General features: G+C 40.8%; 1 protein-coding gene across 15 annotated transcripts in view; it reads right to left on the bottom strand.

Annotated features, from left to right (window-relative positions):
- The window catches only part of BLTP1 (bridge-like lipid transfer protein family member 1), a 381,731-nt gene that overhangs the window by 108,819 nt on the left and 248,246 nt on the right, over nt 1-24,666 (bottom strand). For 13 of the 15 annotated variants that reach the window (XM_069743891.1, XM_069743894.1, XM_069743897.1 and 10 more), the window contains exons 43-50: nt 19,974-20,132; nt 13,946-14,121; nt 13,066-13,241; nt 12,217-12,923; nt 11,809-12,054; nt 11,324-11,417; nt 3,339-3,389; nt 1,400-1,606 (exon numbers count right to left, since the gene is read on the bottom strand). In XM_069743891.1, the coding sequence (XP_069599992.1) occupies nt 1,400-1,606; nt 3,339-3,389; nt 11,324-11,417; nt 11,809-12,054; nt 12,217-12,923; nt 13,066-13,241; nt 13,946-14,121; nt 19,974-20,132 (1,816 nt within the window). The remainder of the gene's footprint in view (nt 1-1,399; nt 1,607-3,338; nt 3,390-11,323; nt 11,418-11,808; nt 12,055-12,216; nt 12,924-13,065; nt 13,242-13,945; nt 14,122-19,973; nt 20,133-24,666) is intronic. The other 2 variants (XM_069743895.1, XM_069743900.1) reach the window with 2 other exon arrangements.

Here is a 24,666-nt window from a genome sequence, read left to right as displayed (position 1 = left end):
ATTCACCGGGTGATCGGCAGCCTGTTTACACTGCATGATTATCAAGTGTATTCAATCGTGATAATCGTGCAGTAAAAATGGGCATGAATGATGTGCTTTCTTACTATGTGTAGGGATACATTTTACTGCATACACATACTGTCGAAATATTCATATTTTGATTCTTTCATATGGCTTATTGGTACAGTAATAAGTGACTATTTTTCTATACTTAAAAGGAACCTGGGATCAGCTTTTCCTTTAAATGCTATTGCCACCATGTTTTTAAACCATTTCATCTATATCATCGAGGCAGCGCCACATACATTATACAAAAAGCTTTGGCGTTATCCCAAGTAGGACTCTAATGAGCACAAAGCGGTCTGATGGACAGCTCCGTATTGTGCTCGGTCACCCCTTTCTGCTTTGCAATATTGCCAATAAACTTATAACTGAACTACACATGCAGCTGTCCAGATAAGTAAAAAATGTCATCCACGTCACTCATGGGTGGAGGAGATAGTGTATCAAAGGTAGGAACGGGGTGCCAGATTCAGCTCAGAGACATCCATTGGACTGCTCGGCGCTCATTAGAACACAGGACAGGACAACTCTAAACATTTGTTTTTTTTTTTTTAAATAATTTACGCAGCTCTGCAAGGGCGACATAGAGGGGCTTGTTAGGGACAGAAGAAATGGCAGAATAACTTGGCGGAAACCAACAGTCTTTATATGGAAAACCTGATGATAGCTTCCACTTAAAAGGGTTATCCAGAAAAACATCCATATTCATGTTCATTAATATTACATCTGTGGGGGTCTGACAACCTGCACCCCCAATGATTAGTTGTGAGCACCGACAGCGCCTGGATGTAAACTGTGACTGGGGCTGAACCCAGCTCCACTCAATGCATCGTGGCCGCTCCCAAGAACCGCAGATCAGCTCCTAATCAAGAAAATAAAGCCTAAGGATAGGTCATCAATATTCTATGTCAGGATGACCCCATTTAAAACAGAAACATTAAACCCATGTACAATCGGATTATAACCTGACCGATGGCCTTTTAGGCCAATATACCTTCATGCGTAACCTCATTTTGCTGCTATTTGCAAAGTCTGTAATTTCTTTTTCCAGCTATGAATGTTTTCCCTATACTATGCTATACACTGCATGAATGGAATTACTGTTTGCATTAGTCGTATAGCATAGGGATTATATAGCGCTGGGTGATTAGGGATCGGATATACATTGTACTGTCTGGTATTGCCCTTAGGTACTGTAATTTTACTTAACAGATACACGAAATTTCCACTGTTCAAAGCCAAATGAATATGTTGTTACATTCAGTAAATGACATCTATATTCCATGTTTGTGCACAGAGCCAGAGATGGATGCGGGGAGCTCATTTCCTGACTCACACTGTCGATGGCTGGCGGATGAGATCGGAGATCTGCTTGGAGAGCTGGTGGGAGCTGCGGACCATCATGCTGTGCAGAGTTGCCGGGTGCTGTGGGATGTTTATGCTGATTGCTCCAACTTTGAACACCGCAGCGTTGCTTGTCCTCAGGCCTCTCTGCGCACTATAAAGAGCTTGGGATTTTGCAATGCTGCATTTTACCACAGTCCTGGATGAACAGAAAAGACAGATTAAAGACATTAAAGACACTGTGCGCCCTTGTATGTGTGTTATAGCAACACAAGTGATGAACTTTCACAGTGACACATGCATTACTGACGGTCATGCTCTGGTTCGCTTGGTATCCGACATGACGTAGGTCGTGCATGAGATTTGACTCCAAGAATGGTCAAGCAAACAAATATTCCCTGCACACATATGGGAAAAGACTGGATGTGTCATATCTAGAAGAACGTCATTGAGCAGAACAGTTAATTTCTCATTATTCATGATGATCGGTGGGCTGGACGCAGAATCACGTACTGTACCCTAATTTATAAATGACCTTACATTAAATGGTAATAGATAAGGAATCCACTGCTACATGGGAGCCTACTGGACTCAGTAATAGGGAAAATGCTGTCTAATAAGAGAGTCTGGGTGACATGGGGAGGTCACACAGACGTGTCTGCTGTTCGTACAGCAAACCTCAAGATGTCAGTTCTCAAAAAGTACAGCACATACACCAGTGACACACGGCTGAATCCGGTGTCTAGCACTACTTCATGCTGCCCGAGTAACCACGATGACGTGATTCCTTTAAAGGTGATGTCAACAAATCACACTCATTAAACGGGGATTCATGAAAAAAGATCCCACCAATATCCAAGGTTGGCCATGGCCCAAAAAATCTCTAGCATCCTATGTAAAGCATATAAACATGAGCGCTTTGGCTTTGGTAAAATTTCCCCAGAAAAAAACAATGGGATACAGAGAGCACATGTCATATATTTAATGATCTACAAGGATCCAACTATGGGGACCCTCAGTGGACTAGAGGATGGGGGTCTGCATTTATATTTTGCACATAGAAATTGTTTTACTTGGCTATAATACTTACTTATACCCAAAGCCTCTATATATTTTTTCCTTAAAGGGAACCTGTCACCCCCAAAATTGAAGGTGAGCTAAAGGGAACCTGTCACCCCCAAAATTGAAGGTGAGCTAAGCCCATCAGCATCAGGGGCTTATCTCCAGCATTCTGTAATGCTGTAGATAAGCCCCAAATGTATCCTGAAAGATGAGAAAAAGAGGTTAGATTATACTCACCCAGGGGCGGTCCCGCTGCGGTCCGGTCCGATGGGTGTTGGGGCCTCCCATCTTCTTACGATGATGTCCTCTTCTTGTCTTCACGCTCTGGCGCAGGCGTACTTTGTCTGCCCTGTTGAGGGCAGAGCAAAGTACTGCAGTGCGCAGGCCCCGGACCTCTCTGACCTTTCCTGGCGCCTGCGCACTGCAGTACTTTGCTCTGCCCTCAACAGGGCAGACAAAGTACGCCTGCGCTGGAGCGTGAAGACAAGAAGAGGACATCATCGTAAGAAGATGGGAGGCCCCGGACCGGGCCGCAACACCCATCGGACCAGACCGCAGCGGGACCGCCCCTGGGTGAGTATAATCTAACCTCTTTTTCTCATCCTTCAGGATACATTGGGGGCTTATCTACAGCATTACAGAATGCTGTAGATAAGCCCCTGATGCCGGTGGGCTTAGCTCATCTTCCATTTTTGGGGTGATAGGTTCCCTTTAAGTCTACTGTTCCCCACATAAAGTTAGAACTGTATATAACAGTATGGGACAAATTGTTACATGCACAGAAATGAAAGCCCTGGCGTGGAATTAAGTACTGAAAATCATCACAACACAAGATCACGACAACTGAACAAGTAACGGTCAGGACATACAGAAACTCTTGTTTGGCTGTGCTTGTTGGAGACGTAGGAAAATCCTCCAATCTACAGGGGAAGGTTCAAGAGAAAGCAAGAAGAAAACAAAAAAGAAATCAAAGAAAGATCAAACATCTATACAACTCTAGCTGGAAACAAGACAGCAAACCCAACAATATGACTTTAACTGGGCAAATCCAACTGAGGTCTTACATTTTTACAGCGCACCGACCGTACAGCCATATTCTTATCCAGGTACTTCTATATTGTTCATTTTTTAAAGTTACAATCATTTTATAATCTGGGCAAAACCGTATTTTCTAGATGTAATTAGATTACTACAAATGTATATCCAGGAATAGTATAATACATGCCCAAAATATTTGGGCTGAAATCTCAAAGTAAAGTTTTTACCTAAACACTAAAAAAGTGATTTTTTTCAATCTATATACTAAATGGTTAAAAGTATGGGGATCCTACCTTACATCTAAAGGAGCTTTATGGCAACCCATTCTAAATCCATAGCCATTAATATGGAGTTGGTCCCACTGTGGAGTGTGTCATCAGACACCGATGTTGGTTGAACAAGACAGCCTGGCTCACAATCTTCATTGTAGATCGTCCCAAAGTTGTTAAGTGAGGTTGAGGTAGGGCTGTGTGTGGCCAGTCAAGATCTTCCACACCAACCTCACCAAACCATGTCTTTAGGGAGCTCGTAATAAGATCCAGGGCATAGTCATGCTGGGACAGAGAAAGGCCTTCTCCAAACTGTGCTCACAAACTAGCATAATTTAATCCAAAATGTCTTGGTATACGGAAACATTTTGATTTCGCTTAACTGGAGCTAAAAGATCTGGGCCAACCCCTGAAGAACAAACACACAGCAATACAACTCCTCCATCAAACTTTACAGATGACACTGTGCAGTAGGCAGGTCATGTTCTCCTAGCATTAGTTTCTGAAATCTAAACTTGTCCATCAGACTGCCAGGTAAGAGAAATGTAATTTGTCACTCCACAAAACACATTTACACCGCTCCAGAGCCGAACAGCACTGAGCTCTATACCACTCCATTAGTTGCATGGCATTGTGCTTGGTGATGTAAGGCTTGCATCCAGCTGCTTAGCCATGGAAACCCAAGTAATGGCAGCTCACAGTTTTTGTGCTGATGTTAATGGCAGAGGAGGTTTAGATCTCTGCAGAGTGAACAGAGCGTTGGTAACATTTATGCACTATGTGTGTCAGCACTCGCGGACTCCGCTCTGTTGGACTACATTCTAAATAGGAGTATTTGATGAGTTCTTGATGTTGCAGATTTTCTGAAGCATTTCTGCACCTATTAGATAAATTAGGTTACTTGCATTTTTTTACATGAGTTTTACTTGTGTATTTACAGTTAAGCTTCTTGTCTCTTTTTGTTATGTAATCTTTTAAATAAAGTTTCTTTGTTTTTGACACTTCCTGGTATTTCACTTTGATAAAATGCAAACAGAAATGCAGTAAACGCATTTTTTTTTACCTTCGGATTTTCCACATCTAATGCAATTCTATGGGGAAAATCTGCGCATAAAACATGTTGCAGATTTCAAAAATGTACTGAAAGTCAGTTTACACTGCGTAAAATAAAATATCAGTGGGCATCAGAATTCTATAAATCCCATCCACTTTGCTGGGACTATAGGACGTTGAGGCATGAAAAATTCACCAAAAACTCATTGTGAGAATTAACCTAACTTTACGTGGTCTGCCATTTCATGTCCAAGTTGTTGTGGTCCCTTCCACTTTTCAATAAAATTACAAACAGAGGATAGTGGAATATTTAGGAAGAAGACTTTTCATGACACGACTTGTTGCACTGATGACGCGCTATTGACCCGACTTGTTGCACTGGTGATGTGCTATTGACCCGACTTGTTGCACTGGTGACGTGTTATTGACCCGACTTGTTGCACTGGTGACGTGCTATTGACCTGACTTGTTGCACTGGTGAAGTGCTATTGACCTGACTTGTTGCACTGGTGATGTGCTATTGACCTGACTTGTTGCACTGGTGGCGTCCTATTACAGAACCATACTTGAGCTCAGCGAGCTGTGTAAAACAAGACCTTTTATCAGAAATATTAGTACTGCATGGTGATGGGCTGGATATTATACAACTGTAGCAATGGGATTGAATGAAACACCTGATCTCAAAGATTAAGGTGTCTCCAATTTCTCTTGTCCATAGTATATCTTCAAGTGTAAAACCTGCGGCATGTCGTGTACTCAGTGAAGCCATCGCTGGAGGACATGGATTGGAAGTTTGATGGTTATCATAAAAAAAACACTGAATTCTCCCTGAAAGGTCCACAGTTGGAGTCATTGCCCCACTGCTCCGAAAAAGCAGATTTATAGGATCATACAATCCGGTAAAGTAAATATCATTTGTCAAACTTTACCACACAAAGTAAACTAACATATGCCAACATCACATCATAAAATGCCTTTAGAGCAAACAAGCATGACATATTAATATTGAAGTACATCATAAGCTATAAAATCCATAAGTAGATGAGGATCAGAAGGAGGTCCGATACACAGCTAATGACAACAGTATACAGTAACGTCATTTTATTATTGGTACACAAATTACATTAAGAAATCAGAGGTCAGTTTATGCATACAAAGGAGTAATGATAACTCCTAATGAAAGTATAAAAAGCTGCAGAGTGAAAGCAGCAGTGCGGTTACAGGGGCTCATTATTTATAACTATTTTTTTTTTAACTTGAATTAATCGATGTTTTGATATGCAAATTGCCTCTTCAGAGAGGAAAATGATTTAACTCTATAGCGCCACCTGTAGGAAGCAGCAATCCTATAAGTCACTATCAACTCTTTAACTGGCCTTGAAATGTGACTTAGGATAAAGTCTAAGGGTACCGTCACACAGTGGCATTTTGATCGCTACGACGGCACGATTTGTGACGTTCCAGCGATATATCCGTGACGTTCCAGCGATCTCACAGTGTCTGACACGCTCCTGCGATCAGGGACCCCGCTGAGAATCGTACGTCGTAGCAGATCGTTTGAAACTTTCTTTCGTCGTCTAGTGTCCCGCTGTGGTGGCATGATCGCATGGTGTAACAAAGGTGTGCACGATATTGTATACGATGTGCGCATAGTAACCAACGGCTTCTACATCGCACATACGTCATGAAATTATCGCTCCAGCGTCGTACATTGCAAAGTGTGACAGCAGTCTACGACGCTGGAGCGATATTGTTACGATGCTGGAGCGTCACGGATCGTGCCGTCGTAACGATCAAAATGCCACTGTGTGACGGTACCCTAAGATTCCCTAAGATCAACAAAAGGGACATTACTTTGGAAATCACACTCTTCTGGGTATTCATCTAGGGTTGCAGTGGGCATTTTGACCCCATAAGTGTTTTCCATAAATAAATGCAGAGTAAATGTTGCGAAGAGAAAATTGCATTTTTTTAAAAACAAGTATTGGATTTCAGTACCTAATATATTGTGCCCTGCATGTGCCACTGTGAAAAAACAGCTTTCTAGTTATTATGCTGGGTCTCCTGATTTTAGAGATGCTGTGCAGGTTCCCCTAATGCATTGCTTGAACATACAATATAACTATGGTGTGAAACAGAACCGTGCCCATGAGGCCTAAATTGGTGATTTACATAATGCAGGATGACGATTTTAGAGACTCTGAGGTGAAACAGCAAAATATAAAAAAAAAAAATGGATTACATTTTGGAAACTACAGCACTTAAGGCATTTAGCAAGAAGGGTATTGGCCATTTTGACACCACAATGAAAAATTATTTTTTTCCATAGATATGCCATTTTAGTGGTCAATATGTTGTGCCCAGCTTGTGCCATTCGAGACAACCACCCTTTAAGTTGTTAAGCAGATTCCCCCCAACACAGCAATGCCATATATGTAGACGCAAAGTTCTGTTTTGGCAAACTGTTGGGCTCAGAACAGAAAGACTAACTTTTGGTATTTGGAGCTGAATTGGCTTTGGTCGTCATGTTGCTTTATCAAGGCCCCTGAAGCAGCAAACAGTACAGGTGAAACCCCAGACAAGTGCGCCCATTTTGGAAACTAAACCTTGTCAGGGTATTCATCTAGGAATATAACAATGAGTAGCAGTTTTATAGTTAATTCATTTTATAATGAGAGGGCTTATGTATTCAAATATAAAGCCACAAACAGTAATGGTCAGACGTGGTACAACTATGCTTATAGTTTGTGAAAGCCATACTTTTTGTATAGGTATAGGAAAGTGTGGTAAGCTGCGTTGTTCTACCGCTTTTGTACTCCTAGACTTTCTATAAAGGTGTGTAAAGGGAGTACATTTGTGATATGTCTGTCTTTTACAATCCGTGGCTCAGCCAAGTGGTAATTTTCAATGCAATTTTTGCTATTTTCAAATGTACTTGCTGAGAAGCCAAGATTGTAGGGAGTAAGGACTGGAAAAACTGAAATTATACATTGTTTCTAGGGTTCCTATAAGGCTTCTTTCACAATAGCGTCGGAATCTCCCCGTCGCAATGCGTCGGGGAGAGATTCCGACGCTAGCGTTTAACGCTTTGCACAATGGGTGCAGCGGATGCATTTTTCCGGCGCATCCGCTGCCCCATTGTAAGGTGCGGGGAGGTGGGGGCGGAGTTCCGGCCGCGCATGCGTAGTCGGAAAAAGCGGTCCGTCGGGAAAAAAAAACGTTACATGTAGGGTTTTTTTTTCCCGACGGTCCGCCAAAGCACGACGCATCCGTCGCAAGACGGATGCGAAGTGTGCAAATCTGTCGCAAATGCGTCGCCAATAGAAGTCTATGGGGAAAAAACGCATCCTGCAAGCACTTTTGCAGGATGCGTTTTTTCTGCAAAACGACGCATTGTGACGGATTTACAAAAAACGCTAGTGTGAAAGTACCCTTACGCTGCTCACCGTTCAGCATAAATAACATGCTAACTGTATTCTGAAGGTCACTATGGTGATATAAATTATTTTTTAAGGTTTTACTGCTTTTACACAGAAGACATACTTTTTCTATAAAACATGTTTTTTAGGCTTCTTTCACACTAGCGTCGGAATCTCCCCGTCGCAATGTGTCGGGGAGAGATTCCGACGCTAGCGTTTAACGCTTTGCACAATGGGTGCAGCGGATGCATTTTTCCGGCGCATCCGCTGCCCCATTGTAAGGTGTGGGGAGGTGGGGGCGGAGTTCCCGCCGCGCATGCGCGGTCGGAAAAAGCGGTCCGTCGGGAGAAAAAAACGTTACATGTAGGGTTTTTTTTTTCCCGACGGTCCGCCAAAGCACGACGCATTCGTCGCAAGACGGATGCGAAGTGTGCAAATCCGTCGCAAATGCGTCGCCAATAGAAGTCTATGGAGAAAAAACGCATCCTGCAAGCACTTTTGCAGGGTGCGTTTTTTCTGCAAAACGACGCATTGTGACGGATTTACAAAAAACGCTAGTGTGAAAGTACCCTTAGGTCACCATATTCTGAGAGTGATAACTTTTTATTCTTTTCCTTGGCAGAGCCATTCACCGCAAGGGTGTAAATAGCAGCTGATACGCATCTGATGAGATCACATTTATAGTTATTTTATGTTTTACCAATTGTGCACAATAAATTTAGTTTTTGTTTTTTTTTAAATAATTTTTTCTGTGTCGCTAAATTTTAAGAGCCTTCTCGTTTTTTTTTTTCTGTCAATAGAAAAAAAAGACTTTGTTTTTGCAGGACAAGATATTATTTTTATGATCTTAGAGCAGGTGCGTTTTTTTATCACTTTTTATTCTCCATACTTTTTCTTTTTACTTTTTTTATACAGCTATGAGTGAGATAAAAAAGTTTGATACGAACATAATAAAGGGAATAATGTCAATTTTGTGTGCTAAAATACAATGGAAGAACGGTGTTTTTTATTTTTACTTAAAAGATTTCTTTTATTGTTATTTAAACTTTTTTTTATTTTATGTGCAGTTCCACTATAGGACTTAAGCACTGAAATTCCAGCAAGTGCCATTGTGTACTGTCGGCACTCAGGAAGAGGTTCAGAACTAGGTGATTATTCAATTCTGTGCTTTTATTTTTTTCCCCGTCCCTTCTTTACAGATCAATAAGTTTTTCTTTTTTTTCCAGCGACATAGTAGTATGAAAACTTTTATAGGACAATTTACAGCTTTAAATGAGTCCAATTAATCTTACAAAAAAATTCCAAGTGATATAAAATGGTGAAAATAAAGTGCAATCCTGCCATGGTTTGTTATGTTTTGTTTTTACGGAGTTCATTGTATAAAAAGAATGACAATATGAATCTTCAGTATTACAGCAATTCCAAACTTACATAGAGTTTAATATTTTATTTAAATGGTGAATAACAAAATCAAATGTTTGAAAAAAATGTACAAATTTTGGTTTGGGTTACTTTTTTTTTTTTTTAGACTCGTAACGCTTTTATACTTCGGTCGAAGAAGCTGATAGAGGGATTATTTTTAGAAAGGCGTTTTCATTGATAACACTTTTGCCCAGGTTGCGAATTTCTGTGCGAATTTTTCCACTCCGTTTTTGAAAAATCTGCAGGTAAAACGCACTGCAGTTTGCTTGAGGATTACCCGCGGATTTCCAGCGTTTTTTCTGAGGATTTCACCTGCGTTTTAACACCTGCGGATTCCTATTGAGGAACAGGTGGAAAATGCTGCGGAATCCGCACAAAGAATTGACATGCTGCGGAAAATAAACCGCAGCGTTTCCGTGAGTTTTTTTCCGCAGCATGTACACTGTGGATTTTGTTTTCCATAGGTTTACATGGTACTGTACACCGGATGGAAAACTGCTGCGAATACGCAGCATCCAATCCGCTGCGGATCCGCAGGCAAATCTGCAACGTGTGCACATACATTTAGGGTACATACGTAGTTTTAACCAGTCTTTATTTATTTTTGAATTTTTAAGGAGCTCTGGTCACTAATGAAAAAAAAGCATGGATGTAATGGTAAGGAGTTAAGGTAGTGTAAAGCGTTAATTAGAAATTTCCGCTTGATGGATCAAAGTAAAAGAACTAAAGGCCCTTGTAGCTCTATTTTACCAACTATAAAACTTTGTCCAGAATTTCACTTACAAATAAAATGCAGATTAAAAAAATACCAACGACGCTGCACAACTGTATTCCCTGTTGGAGATAAAGAGGTGTATACAAGCATAACATAGGTGTGATCCACTTTCTCTACAAAACTGAAATCATGGTCTTGCGTCATGAACCTACAGAAATCGCTCTCAACTGCTTAAAGGAAGTCTGTGAGCCCATGTAGCCTTGTAAGGAATATAGCCCCTATCAAAATTGTGCCTTTATTTTTTTTTTTTTAAATGGCATCCTCTGTTTGCCATAAAATGTTGATTATTCTCACATGCAAATTAGGTTGGTGCCACCTTGGCGTGCTCAAGCATTTTAGTTTAGTTACCTCCACAGGTGTTGCATGCGTCCCTGCCTCCCACCCTTTAGATTGCCAGTGATGGCTTTCCAGAAGTGACCGCTGACTGCACTGAGATCTAACAGTACTAGGGGCTATGCCTCCTACAAGGCTATGTGCTTAGCTTAAACTGTCATTTTGAGCAGACAGGCTCAAATTTAGTTATCTGGGTTCTAAGTGAAAAACCCAGCTCAGACACTTGTCACAGCTTAGTATTCATCGGTGCAGTATTAGAAAAGAACTCAAAGGGAACCTGTCAGCACATTTTCACATTGTAAAGTAGTGATATGACAGTACAGGTGCTAAAACCTTTAATGAAAAAGACAACTTTTGTGTATCGATCCGATATGCCCGCCATACCGTAGAAGCAACATGCAAATCAGGCTGGAAGTGCATTGGGGGCGTCAGTGCACTTGGATGGCTTCTCCTGAGTCCATTGACATGCCCCTAGTGCCATCTAAAACCTATTCCCATTAATAACATTATTAAATATACCATAAATAAGACATAATCAAACTTACTGAATATTTGGGGTAATGCCTTCCAGAAGAACAATGTTTACACCACCAATATGGGCTGTTGCACATGTTTCAGTCATTTTTTGATGCAGAACATCTAAACACAAATATAGGCAGTTAAAAGCCAATAGTTATTTAGACTAATTTGAGGGAAAAATAAGTAAAGGCACAAATGACAAAAAAAATAAATCTATAGATAATTGCAAGAAAATATTAATACTATATATATAACAGTAAAAATTTAAAACTGTATGACATTGTGACAAGAAGCAGCACATTAATGATGGAATACCCGTGGTATCCAACAGAGTAAATTTATTTGTAATGGGGTACACACAGGGTTTTTCGGGGGTATCGTTTTGAAAGAAAAAAATTTGGTAGCACCATTTTCTTCTGTAAAAATGTCTCCTCAAAGTCACCTAAATAGATGTGAACATAGCCTAAACAAAATACAAATGAACACATGCTGTCAGCATTCAGAACAATACCTTTCATTTTTTCCTTTAGGGTAAAACTCCCATGAATCCTTTTGAGCTCAGATTCCATTGTCAGACCCCCAATATCAGCTTCTAGGTGGGTGCGATTAACCATGCCGATTCCGAACACAATCAAGGTAACGTGCTGGGGTTCAGCTGCAACCAAGCTGCGCTTTCTTTGACTTCTGTTCAAGCTGTTGCTGTCCTGTTCATTCTCAAACACCACTTTGCATGTGGGCTCCGACGGACTCCTCCCTCCTGGGGATTATTTAAAAAAGGAGAAAGGGTTAACTGAATACCCATGTGACATTACAAAATATATAAAACTCACTTCCATGTAGGTCAAGTCTTACAAATGACTGCAGTGTTTGAAACACATAAATGTGAGCCAGGAAGCAATATGCAGTTCAGTTTGCTTACCTGCTGGACCAAGTGGTTCCGAGGACTTTTCCAAAAATCCAGTGGGGTCAGAGATTAAAGAGTAAAAGTTGAGCAGCTTGTACATGTTCTGCCAGCACTCGGCTGACGGCTCACTTTGTTCAGACACAGTTATGGAGTCAGAGTCATCCATATGTATTGCCATATGGTCTACCGCATCTTTTGAGCCTTTTCGGGACACCTTGGAGGTTCTTCTCTCTGACCTTCCCAAAGAGCTTTTGTTCCTAGTTTCCTTTTTGTTGGCATCATTGTTTGCCCTTTTGTTCTTTATATTATTAACCCTGGCACCACCATTTAAACTGCCTCGAGAACTACGGCTGAAATCTGAGGAGCGAAAGTCCCTGTGTTTTCTCGTCTTGAAGGTAGGTGTTGGTGAAGCTGAACCGGCTGTATATCTGTTTAGTTTGATATCAGTCTGTGTTGCTTTGATATCGTCAATCATAGTACTGAACTGATGTATAAGCCGTACCAAAGCCATGTCTACGTGCTGACTGATGGATTGGCATGAGATGGTAAAGTTGCAGTGAAAGGTATTGTAGTATCTCTTGCTGAGATCATGGAAGGAGAGAGCACTGGTAGAATTCTGGGGGGTGCACATAGACTTTTCCATTATCACTGCATTAATGCTGAAGGTTTCCAGCATTAAAGCTGGTTTGAATTCAAGAGGAGGTAGATTTATGGCTCCTTGCCTACAACATTAAATAAATAAAAGTAAATGAAATAGTCTAAAAAGAAAAAATATCTCATATCATACTTATCAACAAATGCGCAGTGCAAAAACCTTGTCTCTGTGTCAGATTTGAAGACAATCACATTAATGAAGAAACAAACCTTCTGGCTCTTTTACTTCTTCTTTCCTTTGATGTATCAGAATCTACTATGTCAGCTCTAAGACAGTCTAGTGTGCCAGAGAAGGACAAGTGTTCCCCAAAATACATCCTATAGCTGAGAGGTACGACGTCTTGTGCCTGGATGCCTGTATGACTGAGCAGAGGCTTGAAAACCACCTGTGAAAGAGTAGAGTCAGAGAAATGCCTTAGTATAAGAAAATGAATATTGGAGACCTTTTACCAATGGTTAGGTTCACAAAGAATTATTGCTATGGTGTTAAAACTCAAGTAGCAAATGCCTCAAGTTCGGATTTTAAAGTGATATTCTAAGGTCTATGGTATAAGAATGTCTGTGAAAAAAGAATGCCATCTACATGCTGAATTTTGATAAGCACACCAAACTCCAAACATTGCAAAAATCTAATTATTTGAAAATGTTTTTTTTTTTTTTTATAGGGCAGCCATGCCCCACAGTGAAAAAAGAAAAGCATGTCCATATTTTGCTACTAACAGTCTGCAAGCAGCATCGTGCCTCAAAAATTTGCAGATGAGTAAGCGCTCATTCACATATCTAATTTTCAAGTATAGGTTCTGTGTTTCTGAAAGAACAAGCACCAATTATACATAGACTATAAACTGTTTCACATACACAAGAAAAAGAGACATGTTCCTTTTTGGTCTGAGTCATTGATCAAACTCACCAAATGCGAGTGAATGGGTCCATTTAATGTTTTTCTTATTTAAAAAAAAAATAAAATAAAATAATCAGATACTACAATGGCACAGTGCTGGTAAAAATGGATACTAAAAACCTTAGAAGTAAAGTCATTCAACCAACAGTGACTCAAAAATGTTATAAAATGATATTTTTTCTATTCCACCTGTGCATCTGCAAGCTGGACTGCAGGAAATCCTTGGTTGCCCTCTTCGATTCCAGCTATATCGTCTTGGCTACTGCTGTGCTGAGAATGGGTTCCATCCAATGTGTTTTGTTCACTGGACAGGACCGTATTGAAGTCAGACGCTGATGGGATAGTCGGCAGGTTATGTGTAGTTCCTAAAATGACAAATTACATTTTCTTTAGGATAACTAATAAAGAGAAAAAACATTAACACACTGTAAAATTTGTTTGTCTCAATCTGATACACAATGGCAGTCTGTAATCTAAGGCCTCTTTCACACTTCAGTATTTTGGCGTCAGTCTAAAACCGCCATTTTCCTCAAATAGCGGATCCGCCATTTTATTTTGGCAGATCCGCTATTTTCCCGTAGACATACATTAGTGAGGGATTGTGGCGGATGGTCGTCCGTTCCATCCGCCATGTGACGGATCCGTCGAGATTTGGCAGACGTCATCTAGACATTGACGGACATTATAACGTTTTTTGTCTACGCCGAAATGGCGGTTCGCGACGGATCCGTCATGTCCGCCATTCTATAGAATGGCCGCCTATGGGCAACGGATCCGTCGCGACCGTCATTTTGACGGATCCGTCGCCCCAATCCGCTTTTCCAATTGCGCATGCTCCAAAAAGTAGATAATTTTCCCTGACAACCCCCAAGTAACGGATCCATTAAAAAAACGGATCCGTTAGAACCGTTTTCTCAACAATTGTGACGGATCCGTCACTATGTCGGAGCAGACTGATGCCAAACAACTGAAGTGTGAAAGAAGCCTAACGTGTACTTTCTCAAAGGGGTATAGGCCACAGAAATAAACATGTTATATATAGTGCCTTGAAAAAATATTCATACCGGTGAACTTTTCCACATTACGCCGACAAACTTAAATGTGTTTTATTGGAATTTTATTTGATATATCAACACTAAGTAGCTAATATTTGTTAAGTGTAAAGGAAATGATACATGATTTTTAAAATATTTTAAAAAATATAAATCTGAAAATTGTAATGTCCATTTGTATTCAGCCCCGTGTAGCCTAAAACCACTAAACAAAATCTTGAGTGCCCAATTACCTCCATAAGTCTCATAATTATTAAATAGAGTCAATCTGGGTGTAATTTAGTCTTAGCATAACTGCAGCTGTTGTGTGAAGACATAAGAGGTATGTTTGAGAAGATTAGAGATGAAACATCATGAAAACAAAGGAACACACCAGACAAGTCAGGGATAACGTTGTGGAAAAGCAAAAAGTAGGGCTAGCTTATAAAAATAGCCCAAGCTCTGAACATCTCATAAAGCACAGCTCAGTCAATCATACAAACATGGAAGGAGTATGGCACAAAAGCAAACCTACTTAGACATGGCAGTCCATCTAAACTGACATCCCAAGCAAATAGAGTACCAATTATAGAAGCATCCAAGAGGCCCCTGGTTACTCTGGAGGTTCTGTAGAGATCCACAAGACAACTATTATTATATACTCCACATATCTGGCCTTTATAGTATTGCAGCAAAAAAGAAAGCAATTTTTTAAAGCAAGCCTTGAGAAGTTCTATTTGCAGTTTGCAAAAAGCAATGTACAGGACACAGCTAGCATGTGGAAGAAGGTGCTCTGGTTAGATGAGACCAAAGTAGAAGTTTTGAGACTAAATGTAAAATGCTATGTACGGCAGAAAACAAGCACTGCAAATCACCATGGAAACACCATCCCCACTGTCAAACATGGTGGTGGCAGCATCTTGCGGTGGGAATGCTTTTCTTTAGCAAAGACAGGCCAACTGGTCAGAGATAATTGGAAGATTGATGGAGCGAAATACAGGGCAATCCTGGAGAACAACCTATTAGAAGCTGCAAAAACCATAGGGGCATAGGTTCTCCGTCCAGCAGGACAACGATTCCAAACATACTGCCAGAGCTACAAAGGAATGGTTTAGATCAAAGCATCTTCATGTGTTTGAATGGACCAGTCAAAGTCCAAACCTAAATCCCATTGAACCCCAAAAGGCTAGCTGCAGTAATTGCAGCGAAAGGTGGTCCTACAAAGTATTGGCTCAGAGGGACTGAATACAAATGCACATCACAATTTTAGGATTTATATTTCTAAAATATTTAGAAAACCAAGGATAATTTTTTTTACACTTGACAAATACTTGCTCCTTTTTCTTGTTGTAGCACATAAAATCATAATAAAATACATTTAAGTTTGTGGGTGTAAGGTGAAAAAATGTGGAAAAGTTCATGTGGTATAAATACTATTTCAAGGCACTGTACTCTGTGAGCTTGGATGTCAATAAACCTCAGGTTGAGGAGTTGTCATTAATTATTTTGGTAAATCATATGTAGTTTAGTACAACCCATCTTTCTTAAAATCAACTGTTGCCAATCCTAATTTATACATAAACATTTTACTTAAACAAGTTTTTCACCCCAGGGCAAACTTCTGGCAAGCAACGTAGCTTGCTGAATACTGGTGGTGTGCAATATTAAGATTTTTGGAACTCAGTGTAATATCTCTTTCTCATAGCCTTTATTGGGGGGCACAAGAACCATGGGTTATACGCTGCCAACCCGAGGCTGACGCTAAGTATATATCTTAGGACAAAAAAAAGCTGAGTCCTCCTCAAAAGCCTACACCTTGCCAGCCAACACCCAGCTATTCGGTTAGTAAAAAGCATTAAGAGGTGCAAAACCAAGAACCCCTTAACAAGGGAGGGTGATGTGTCCTCCAATACAGGTTACGAGAAAATTTTAAGATGAGTAGCAAAAATCTTCAATTCTCGGAAAGTAAAGCAGTCCTTGGGGTGGGAAAACTAATACCAGTACTGCAGAAGGAAAAATAGCAATCCATTAGACTATCACCCAAGCAACTGCTGCTTGTAGTACCTGTCTTCTAAGACCTGAATACATAGACGCAAAAGTAAGAGCTCTGAAAAGATGTGGACTGAAGTAGGAGCAGCACTATAGAAGAACAGATGTCTTAACCTAGAAGGCTTCTATGACAAAGGGGAGCAAGCTGTGCCCTGGCAGGGGCGCTCTAGCTTAGCAAGAACTTCTGTGGGGGTAGATCAAAACCAATGATAACCCTAGAGGTGGGCAAACCTCTGCAAGAGAAGATGGGATGGACATTAAGGCATCCGAACAAAGCTGTGAAAGGTAGGTAGAGATGTACAGCTCTTAGTACGTCAGATTATGTAAGAACCTCTCAGGTGACAGATAAAGTGCTTTAAGGAAAGAGAGCAATCTCCTCATTAAGATGGAAAGCTGAGAACAAGCTAGGGAGAAAAGGGGATGTCGAATGCAAAACTACACTTTTTCGGAGAAGGAGAAAGACCACTCGGAGCCTCACCCGATGGAATAGATTGTTACAAGGAACTAAATCACTCTGCTGGAGAGATATTTCCAACTGGCTAAAGGAAAGAGGGCTGAAGACCATCCAAGACTAGAATGAGATTCCTAATAGGGTGCTAATAGGGTGGACCCAAGTTCACCATGCTCAAGCAGGCAGTCTTGAACTACGGCCTACAAGTAAAGTTCAGTTGGACAAGGACAGCGAAGGCAGGAACCTCGCCCTTTGGAGTCATCCTTGGTTGAAGAAAACATTAGAAAGGGGTATAACATCATAGGAGCACTGCCAAAATGTCTTCACTTACAGACAAGAGGCTTTCTAAATGAAAATGTGAAAAAGTGATGTCTAAGGCCCTAATTCCTTATTCCCATTCAGACCAACCTAATCAAAAAGGCCAACGCCTTATAACATTAAGCTAAACTAAATAGCTGGGTTATGGCTGGCCAGGTGTAGGCTGTAGGGGAGAAGTCAGATTTTTTTATGAACATGCATTCATATTGTTAGCCTCCATGTGGCACCATATAACCCATGGTTCCCGTGTCCCCCAATGAAGTCTCTGAGAAATATATGCAGTTAGAACTCGGCTTTACTAGCTGCTTCAAGTGATCATCACGTGACAGCAAGTATGATATGTACATACTTGTGGTCACGTTCTGACTAGATTCTCATCCATTTCTCTGAATGTTCCATTCAATCTTAGTATTCAGCAAGCTGAACTGCGTGCCAAACGCTTGATCTGGGGTGGGTGGAAAACACCTTTAAAGGGTTTGTCCAGGATTGAAATATTGAAGACCCATCCATAGTATAGGTCATCAATATATCAATATACTGTATAATTGATCACCCCAGTGATCACCTGAAATTCACTCAGTGGCTGGATAAAAGCAGTAGGAGATACAGTGCAGTACTCGGCAATGGCCAATAAGCAATGTTCTAAGCTGCGGAGTTCCACTTCATACAGCACTTAGTTACGGGCACAACTGAATGTCAGAACCCCCACTATCTCATTCTTATGACCTATAATATGGATAGGTCATCAATTCTTCACTCCCGGATAAACCCTTTAACCTTAAGAGGAACCCGTCACCAGGAAAATGCACTCTAATCTGCACGCACCATGTAATAAAACAAGGGGACACTAATAGTGATGAGCGAGTGTACTCGTTGCTCTGGTTTTCCCGAACACGGTCGGGTGACCTCCGAGTATTTATGACTGATCGGAGATTTAGTTTTCATTGTGGCAGCTGAACGATATACAGCTACTAACCAGGCTGAGTACATGTGGGGGTTGCCTGATTGCTAGGCAACCCTCACATGTACTCAGCCTAGGTAAATAAACCTATACAAAGGGCAATCAACGTAAATGCTCCGCCATAATTAATACAATAGAAAACCGAGAAGAAGATGGACACAAGAGCTAAAATATAACAATTTTATTGAGAGAAACTCTAAAATATTACACATAAATACCACAATAAAACCAAAGTACAAAAGATACAATAGAAAAGGGAGAGGCAGACCTAGTGCCACGCACGAATACAACCATCAGATGAGGAGCAAATCAGTAATAGTATGCCGAGGAACCATACAAATATATATATATATATATATATATATATATATATATATAAATATATATATATATATATAAACTTGTAAGGGTATAGCAAATAAAAAATGTTAGCCCAATATACAGTCTAATCATGGAGTATAGTTATAACAATAAGTGGGCGACTACACCAGGGAGAGAGCTCCAAAGTAATTAGCAGACAGCAGGGAGGTTCAAGCAGTAAATTTAACTATATAAACCAGGTGTCCAATGCAGGCGCTATATAGTGACTAACCCCAGAACGGCTCATCAACACAAATACGAATTAAATATTATTCCGGGAGGTCCCATATGTGTATGTGAGAGACTGAGCCCAAGTTATGCCTGCCACATGGCAAATGGGGATGAGACAGGGAATATCAGATGTAACGTACACCAACCTGCTGCTGCCGTGCGTGGAAAGGGAGGCCCCTAGGTAGTAGCTGTAAATCATTCAACTGCCGCGATGAAAACTAAATCTCCGATCTGTCGTAAATACTCGGAGGTCACCCGACCGTACTCTGCTCCCCTGCTCTAAAACATGTTGCTTACAGATTAGACTGCATTTTCCTGGTGACAGGTTCCCCTAAATAGACCTTTGCTGTCAACCAAAAGTGCAGATCTCTGTCCTAAGACAACTGTGGCAGAAAAGTGCTCCTATTCATTGCAGTATTTATAGATTTAAAGAACGGACATATTGAAATGTAGTACACAAAGACAAAAGTGATAAAACACATAAATGGATTATGTATGATGATGCATGACAATGTTCACAGAAAACAATTAGACAATTTACTGAAAGGTGTAGAGAATCAGGAATTGTTCCCCATGAATCCAACAATAGGCCTTTTAGTTGCCTCTTTTCTAGGTAATTCTCCATCAACGTCTATCTGTCATATCATACTGCTTACGTATGATAGCAGTAATGTGATATTCGATTTATTCTAATGCTATTTATCCGTGACTTGCTTCACATTACATCACTGTGAATGGCTCGTTCAACTTTTACACTACTCGTAGGTGGACAATCTTGGTCTAAGCAATGTTCCGAAAGAACCTCAGTGTCAATACCTGTTGGAAGACTGTTGTGTCCAGACTTGATCAGGGGTGACTCGTGTACCACACTGCCTCTATTACCCACTGCATTTGACATCCAGTTATAGAAGCTCACAGAGGATGGTTCAGACAATAAAGGATGTTCTGATAACATTTCTGTGGCCACAGGATTCCCTGTATCAATGAATCAGGAGAGGTTTCAGAGCATTCTTATGTCCAAGAATGAAAATAGAAGACATGGTTAACCACGGAGTAATATGTGTTTTAAATTAGTACTTTCTTGTTAACTATTGTGTGAGTGGCAAAACTATTACAGGGCATCCACAAACAAGAACATTCGCTTTAAATCCTCCCTACAGAAGACTAGCTATATAAACCATCCAGTGGGGTGCAAGAAGAAATAATGTTATACAGAAGGGAATATAGCACTACAGCTGACGCTGCCTGGAATAGGGTTTTAAATATTTTATAGCTGACATTTTGAGTTGGTGCAAATTGATTCGCAGGACCCAGTCTATCATCCAGGTCAGTAATCTGTGGTCACGGGACGGGAAACCTGATATTCTCTTCCCAAAGTCCGGGAAACCATGGCTCCTCATTTGAATAACCGAAATGGCACAAGACTGCATGTGAGTCACAACGCATCGATGATGTCAAAACGGGCCGGCTAATCAAAAGAAGAGTACAGTGTCATGGATACCGAGAGTGAGGAAGGGGTTCTCAGGACTCCCGTCCACCAACCACAGATTACGGACTTGTGCAATGGACCGGGTCCAGCACATCGATTCATAGCAACTCTACTGGTAACAGAAAGCAAATTTTAGAATAAAGTACATATCTGACAGAATCACGTGTCATTGTCTGCAGCTAACAGGATTTTTTATTTATGATTTTATATGTGCAACAGTAAAAGAATAATGAGACAAAAAGTGTCTATCTACTAGAACATGATGGTATGCTCATGTGGACACAAAGATATAGACGTAACATACTGCTGGTGAAAAAAGACTGATGGACTATGGAAATATACCTCAGACACACAGTAATGCAGGAACTGAAGAGAGAAACTTCAGAGCAGCCTAGAATGAACAGCCACAAACCAGTACCATCAGTACATTTCCTCATGGAGATAAAATAGCACGCAAAACCTGGCAAAATGTACACTGCTCAGCAGAAATGAGTACACCCCTATGAAGAGTAAGATTTAAATCAATATCTCACTGACCAAAAGGACAATTTTATTTTTTTTTTCCCAAGACTAAGCTACATAGAACATTATTTAACACAACATGGAAATAAGGTTAATATAACTTGAATTACAAAATGTTTAGTTTTACTTTTAATACAAAAAAAATACACCCACATCAAAATGTACAATATCTTGTATTTTGTATGACCTCCATGATTTTTAAGGATAGCACCAAGTCATCTAGGCAAGGAATGAACGTTAGGTACCTTCACACATAACGATATTGTTAACGATATCGTTGCTTTTTGTGACGTAGCAACGATATCGTTAATGAAATCGTTATGTGTGACAGCGACCAACGATCAGGCCCCTGCTGGGAGATCGTTGGTCGCTGAATAAAGTCCAGAACTTTATTTCGTCGCTGGACTCCTGCTGACATCGCTGGATCGGCGTGTGTGACACCGATCCAGCGATGTCTTCACTGGTAACCAGGGTAAACATCGGGTAACTAAGCGCAGGGCCGCGCTTAGTAACCCGATGTTTACCCTGGTTACCATCCTAAAAGTAAAAAAAACCAAACAGTACATACTTACCTACCGCTGTCTGTCCTCCAGCGCTGTGCTCTGCACTCCTCCTGTACTGGCTGTGAGCATCGGTCAGCCGGAAAGCAGAGCGGTGACGTCACCGCTCTGCTTTCCGGCCGCTGTGCTCACACAGACAGTACAGGAGGAGTGCAGAGCACAGCGCTGGAGGACAGACGGCTGTAGGTAAGTATGTACTGTTTGTTTTTTTTTACTTTTAGGATGGTAACCAGGGTAAACATCGGGTTACTAAGCGCGGCCCTGCGCTTAGTTACCCGATGTTTACCCTGGTTACCGACATCGTTGGTCGCTGGAGAGCGGTCTGTGTGACAGCTCTCCAGCGACCAAACAGCGACGCTGCAGCGATCCGGATCGTTGTCGGTATCGCTGCAGCGTCGCTTAATGTGAAGGTACCTTTAGAGACAAATTGCAACAATTATCTTTTTCCATTCTTCAATGCTGGATGGAGGGTAATGCTCAATTTGTCTGTTCAGAATTTCCCATAGGTGTTTCAGTTGGGTTCAGATCAGGAGCCTTACTTGGCCACTGAATCGCTGTCACCCTGTTCTTCCTCGGAAATGCAACAATGGCCTTAGATAAGTGTTTTAGGTTTCATGTTGGAAAAGTACACATCTACCAAGGGTACAGGGTGATGATAGCATCTTCTCTTTCAATATATAACTGTACATCTGTGAATTCAAGATACCATCAATGAAATGTAGCTCTCCAGCCATACTCATACAGCCCCACATAAGGACACTGCCACCACCATGTTTCACTGTAGGCATCATGCATGATTCTTTGTATTCCTTACCTTTGCAACACCATATTATTTTTTAAGCTATCAGTTCCAAAAACTTTTATCTTGGTCTCATTACTCCAGAGCAAAGAGTACCAGGAGTCTTCATATTTTTCAGCATTGGCCTTGGCAAATTTTAGGCGGGCTTTTTTATTCATGGTAGTCTTCCTTTGTGGGAGACATTCATGTATGCTATTTGTCTGCAGTGTATGCCATATTGTGCCATGGGAAGCACTCACCCAAGTATGGCTTTCTACTTCTTTAGGTAACTGCAGTGAATTTGCATATTAATTTTCTTCAACCCTTCTCATCAGCAGATGCTCCTATTTAGGTGTTAACTTCCATGGTTAGCCTGGACATCTCTGTGAGATGGTTGCAGTTCCATCTTTATTACATTTTTGGATACATTTTGCCACAATATTCTTCTAACTGAAAGTAATGCTTTGTTAATCTTCTTGCAGCCTTAACCTATCTAGTGTAAAGAAATTATTTTCTTTCTCAAGTCTTATGGCACTTCTCTTCCTTGCAGTGCCATTGCTGACGGCATGAAATGGGAAGGGTTGTTCTTTGTTAAGTAACGTAATTTTAGAGTCAACTGTCTACTGGACATCAGATTAATGTATAATTAGACTTACCGAATGGTTGGACCTGGTGGTTGGATTCTTGTCAATCAAAAGTTTGTAGTTTAAACATTAGCTTTGCTCCTAAGACTTTTATTTGCCTAAACCGATTTTTGCAACATGGTCTTGAATTTGTTAGGAAAATTACCTTTTTTGTGTGCAAAATAACAAATCTTGTTTGCGATCAATGTCTTACATTAGCGGGAGTAATTTGTAGTATGGTATGCCATAGAAAATGTTGATTCTGAAAGGAAACTAAAGGTTTTCTGACAAATCTGTTGAGATGTACTCATGAATGCTGAGCACTGTACAGCAATAATATCAGAATATCAGACTGTTATTGATCGTGCACAGAGAAGCTAACTAGGAATACAAACAACTGAATAACAACATGTAACATCAAAAATTAGAGGGGTCTTCCCAGATTGCACATTTATCACCTGTCCACCTATCTGTAGAACAGGAGTCCCATGTCCTCCATTTCTCTTCAATGCATGACAACATTGAGGGGCAGATTGAAGAAAGAAAGGGTCATGTACAGCTCAGTACGACTCAATGTCTTTGTGAACGACTGAAACATTTGAGTGCCACAGTGCCATAACCAGTGAAAGGAGTGGCATTTCTCATGGCCACTTCATTGATGTGTGATGAGGAGGAATACAGGAAATGAGACCAGACTGTAATCATCTATCACGTGGATGCTTTTATTGCAAGGTATTCACTAAGAAGATAAAATTAAGGTAGGATCATTTATATTTTATAGATGCATGGTCAAAAGAGTGAGTGCCATATTACAAGTAGAAATAGGCAAAGAACGCGTCACGCTGAGTGTCATGATTTGTGATGTTGAGAAAGCTCAGAGAACGAGTACGCTCACTATAATTACGGCTTGTAGGTCTCATCATACTAATCTATTGGATTAAAGGAAACCAAACTATGCTATATCTCAGTTAATGCTAAGCGTTATTATCTTGTGGTGCCCATTTTCTTACAGATAAAGAAGTTGTCTAGTTTAATAGATGTGCTGAGCACATGATTTGCCAATATATACAGTGGGGAAAACAAGTACCGTATTTTTTAAGGTACAAGATGCACCGGACCATAGGACGCAACTAGGTTTTAGAGGAGGAAACTAGAAAAATAAAAATTGAAGCAAAAAATGTGGTCAATTCTGTATTTAACATCCCTTATCCTGGTATATATGAACCCCTCATCCCCATCCTGGTATACATGGCCCCTCTCATACCCACCCTGGTGTGCATGCCCCCCCCCCCATCCTGGTATGCAGGCCCTCCCCATCCCCGTGTGTATCAGCCTTATTCTAGAATGCATGGTCCCATCATCCCCAGCCTGGTGTGCACAGTCCTCTCATCCCTATCCTGGCATGCATGCTCCCCCATCTTGGTGTGCATGGCCCCCTCATCCCCATCCTGGTGTGCATGGGCCCTCTCATCCTTATCCTGGAATGCATGGCCCCTTTCATCCCCATCCTGGTGTGCATGGCCCCCTCATTCCCATC

The sequence above is a fragment of the Ranitomeya imitator genome, chromosome 1 (assembly GCF_032444005.1).
Source record: "Ranitomeya imitator isolate aRanImi1 chromosome 1, aRanImi1.pri, whole genome shotgun sequence".
NCBI classification, from domain to species: Eukaryota; Metazoa; Chordata; class Amphibia; order Anura; family Dendrobatidae; genus Ranitomeya; species Ranitomeya imitator.
Note: the sequence above shows the minus strand (reverse complement) of the source record. Positions and strands in the feature narration are given on the sequence as shown.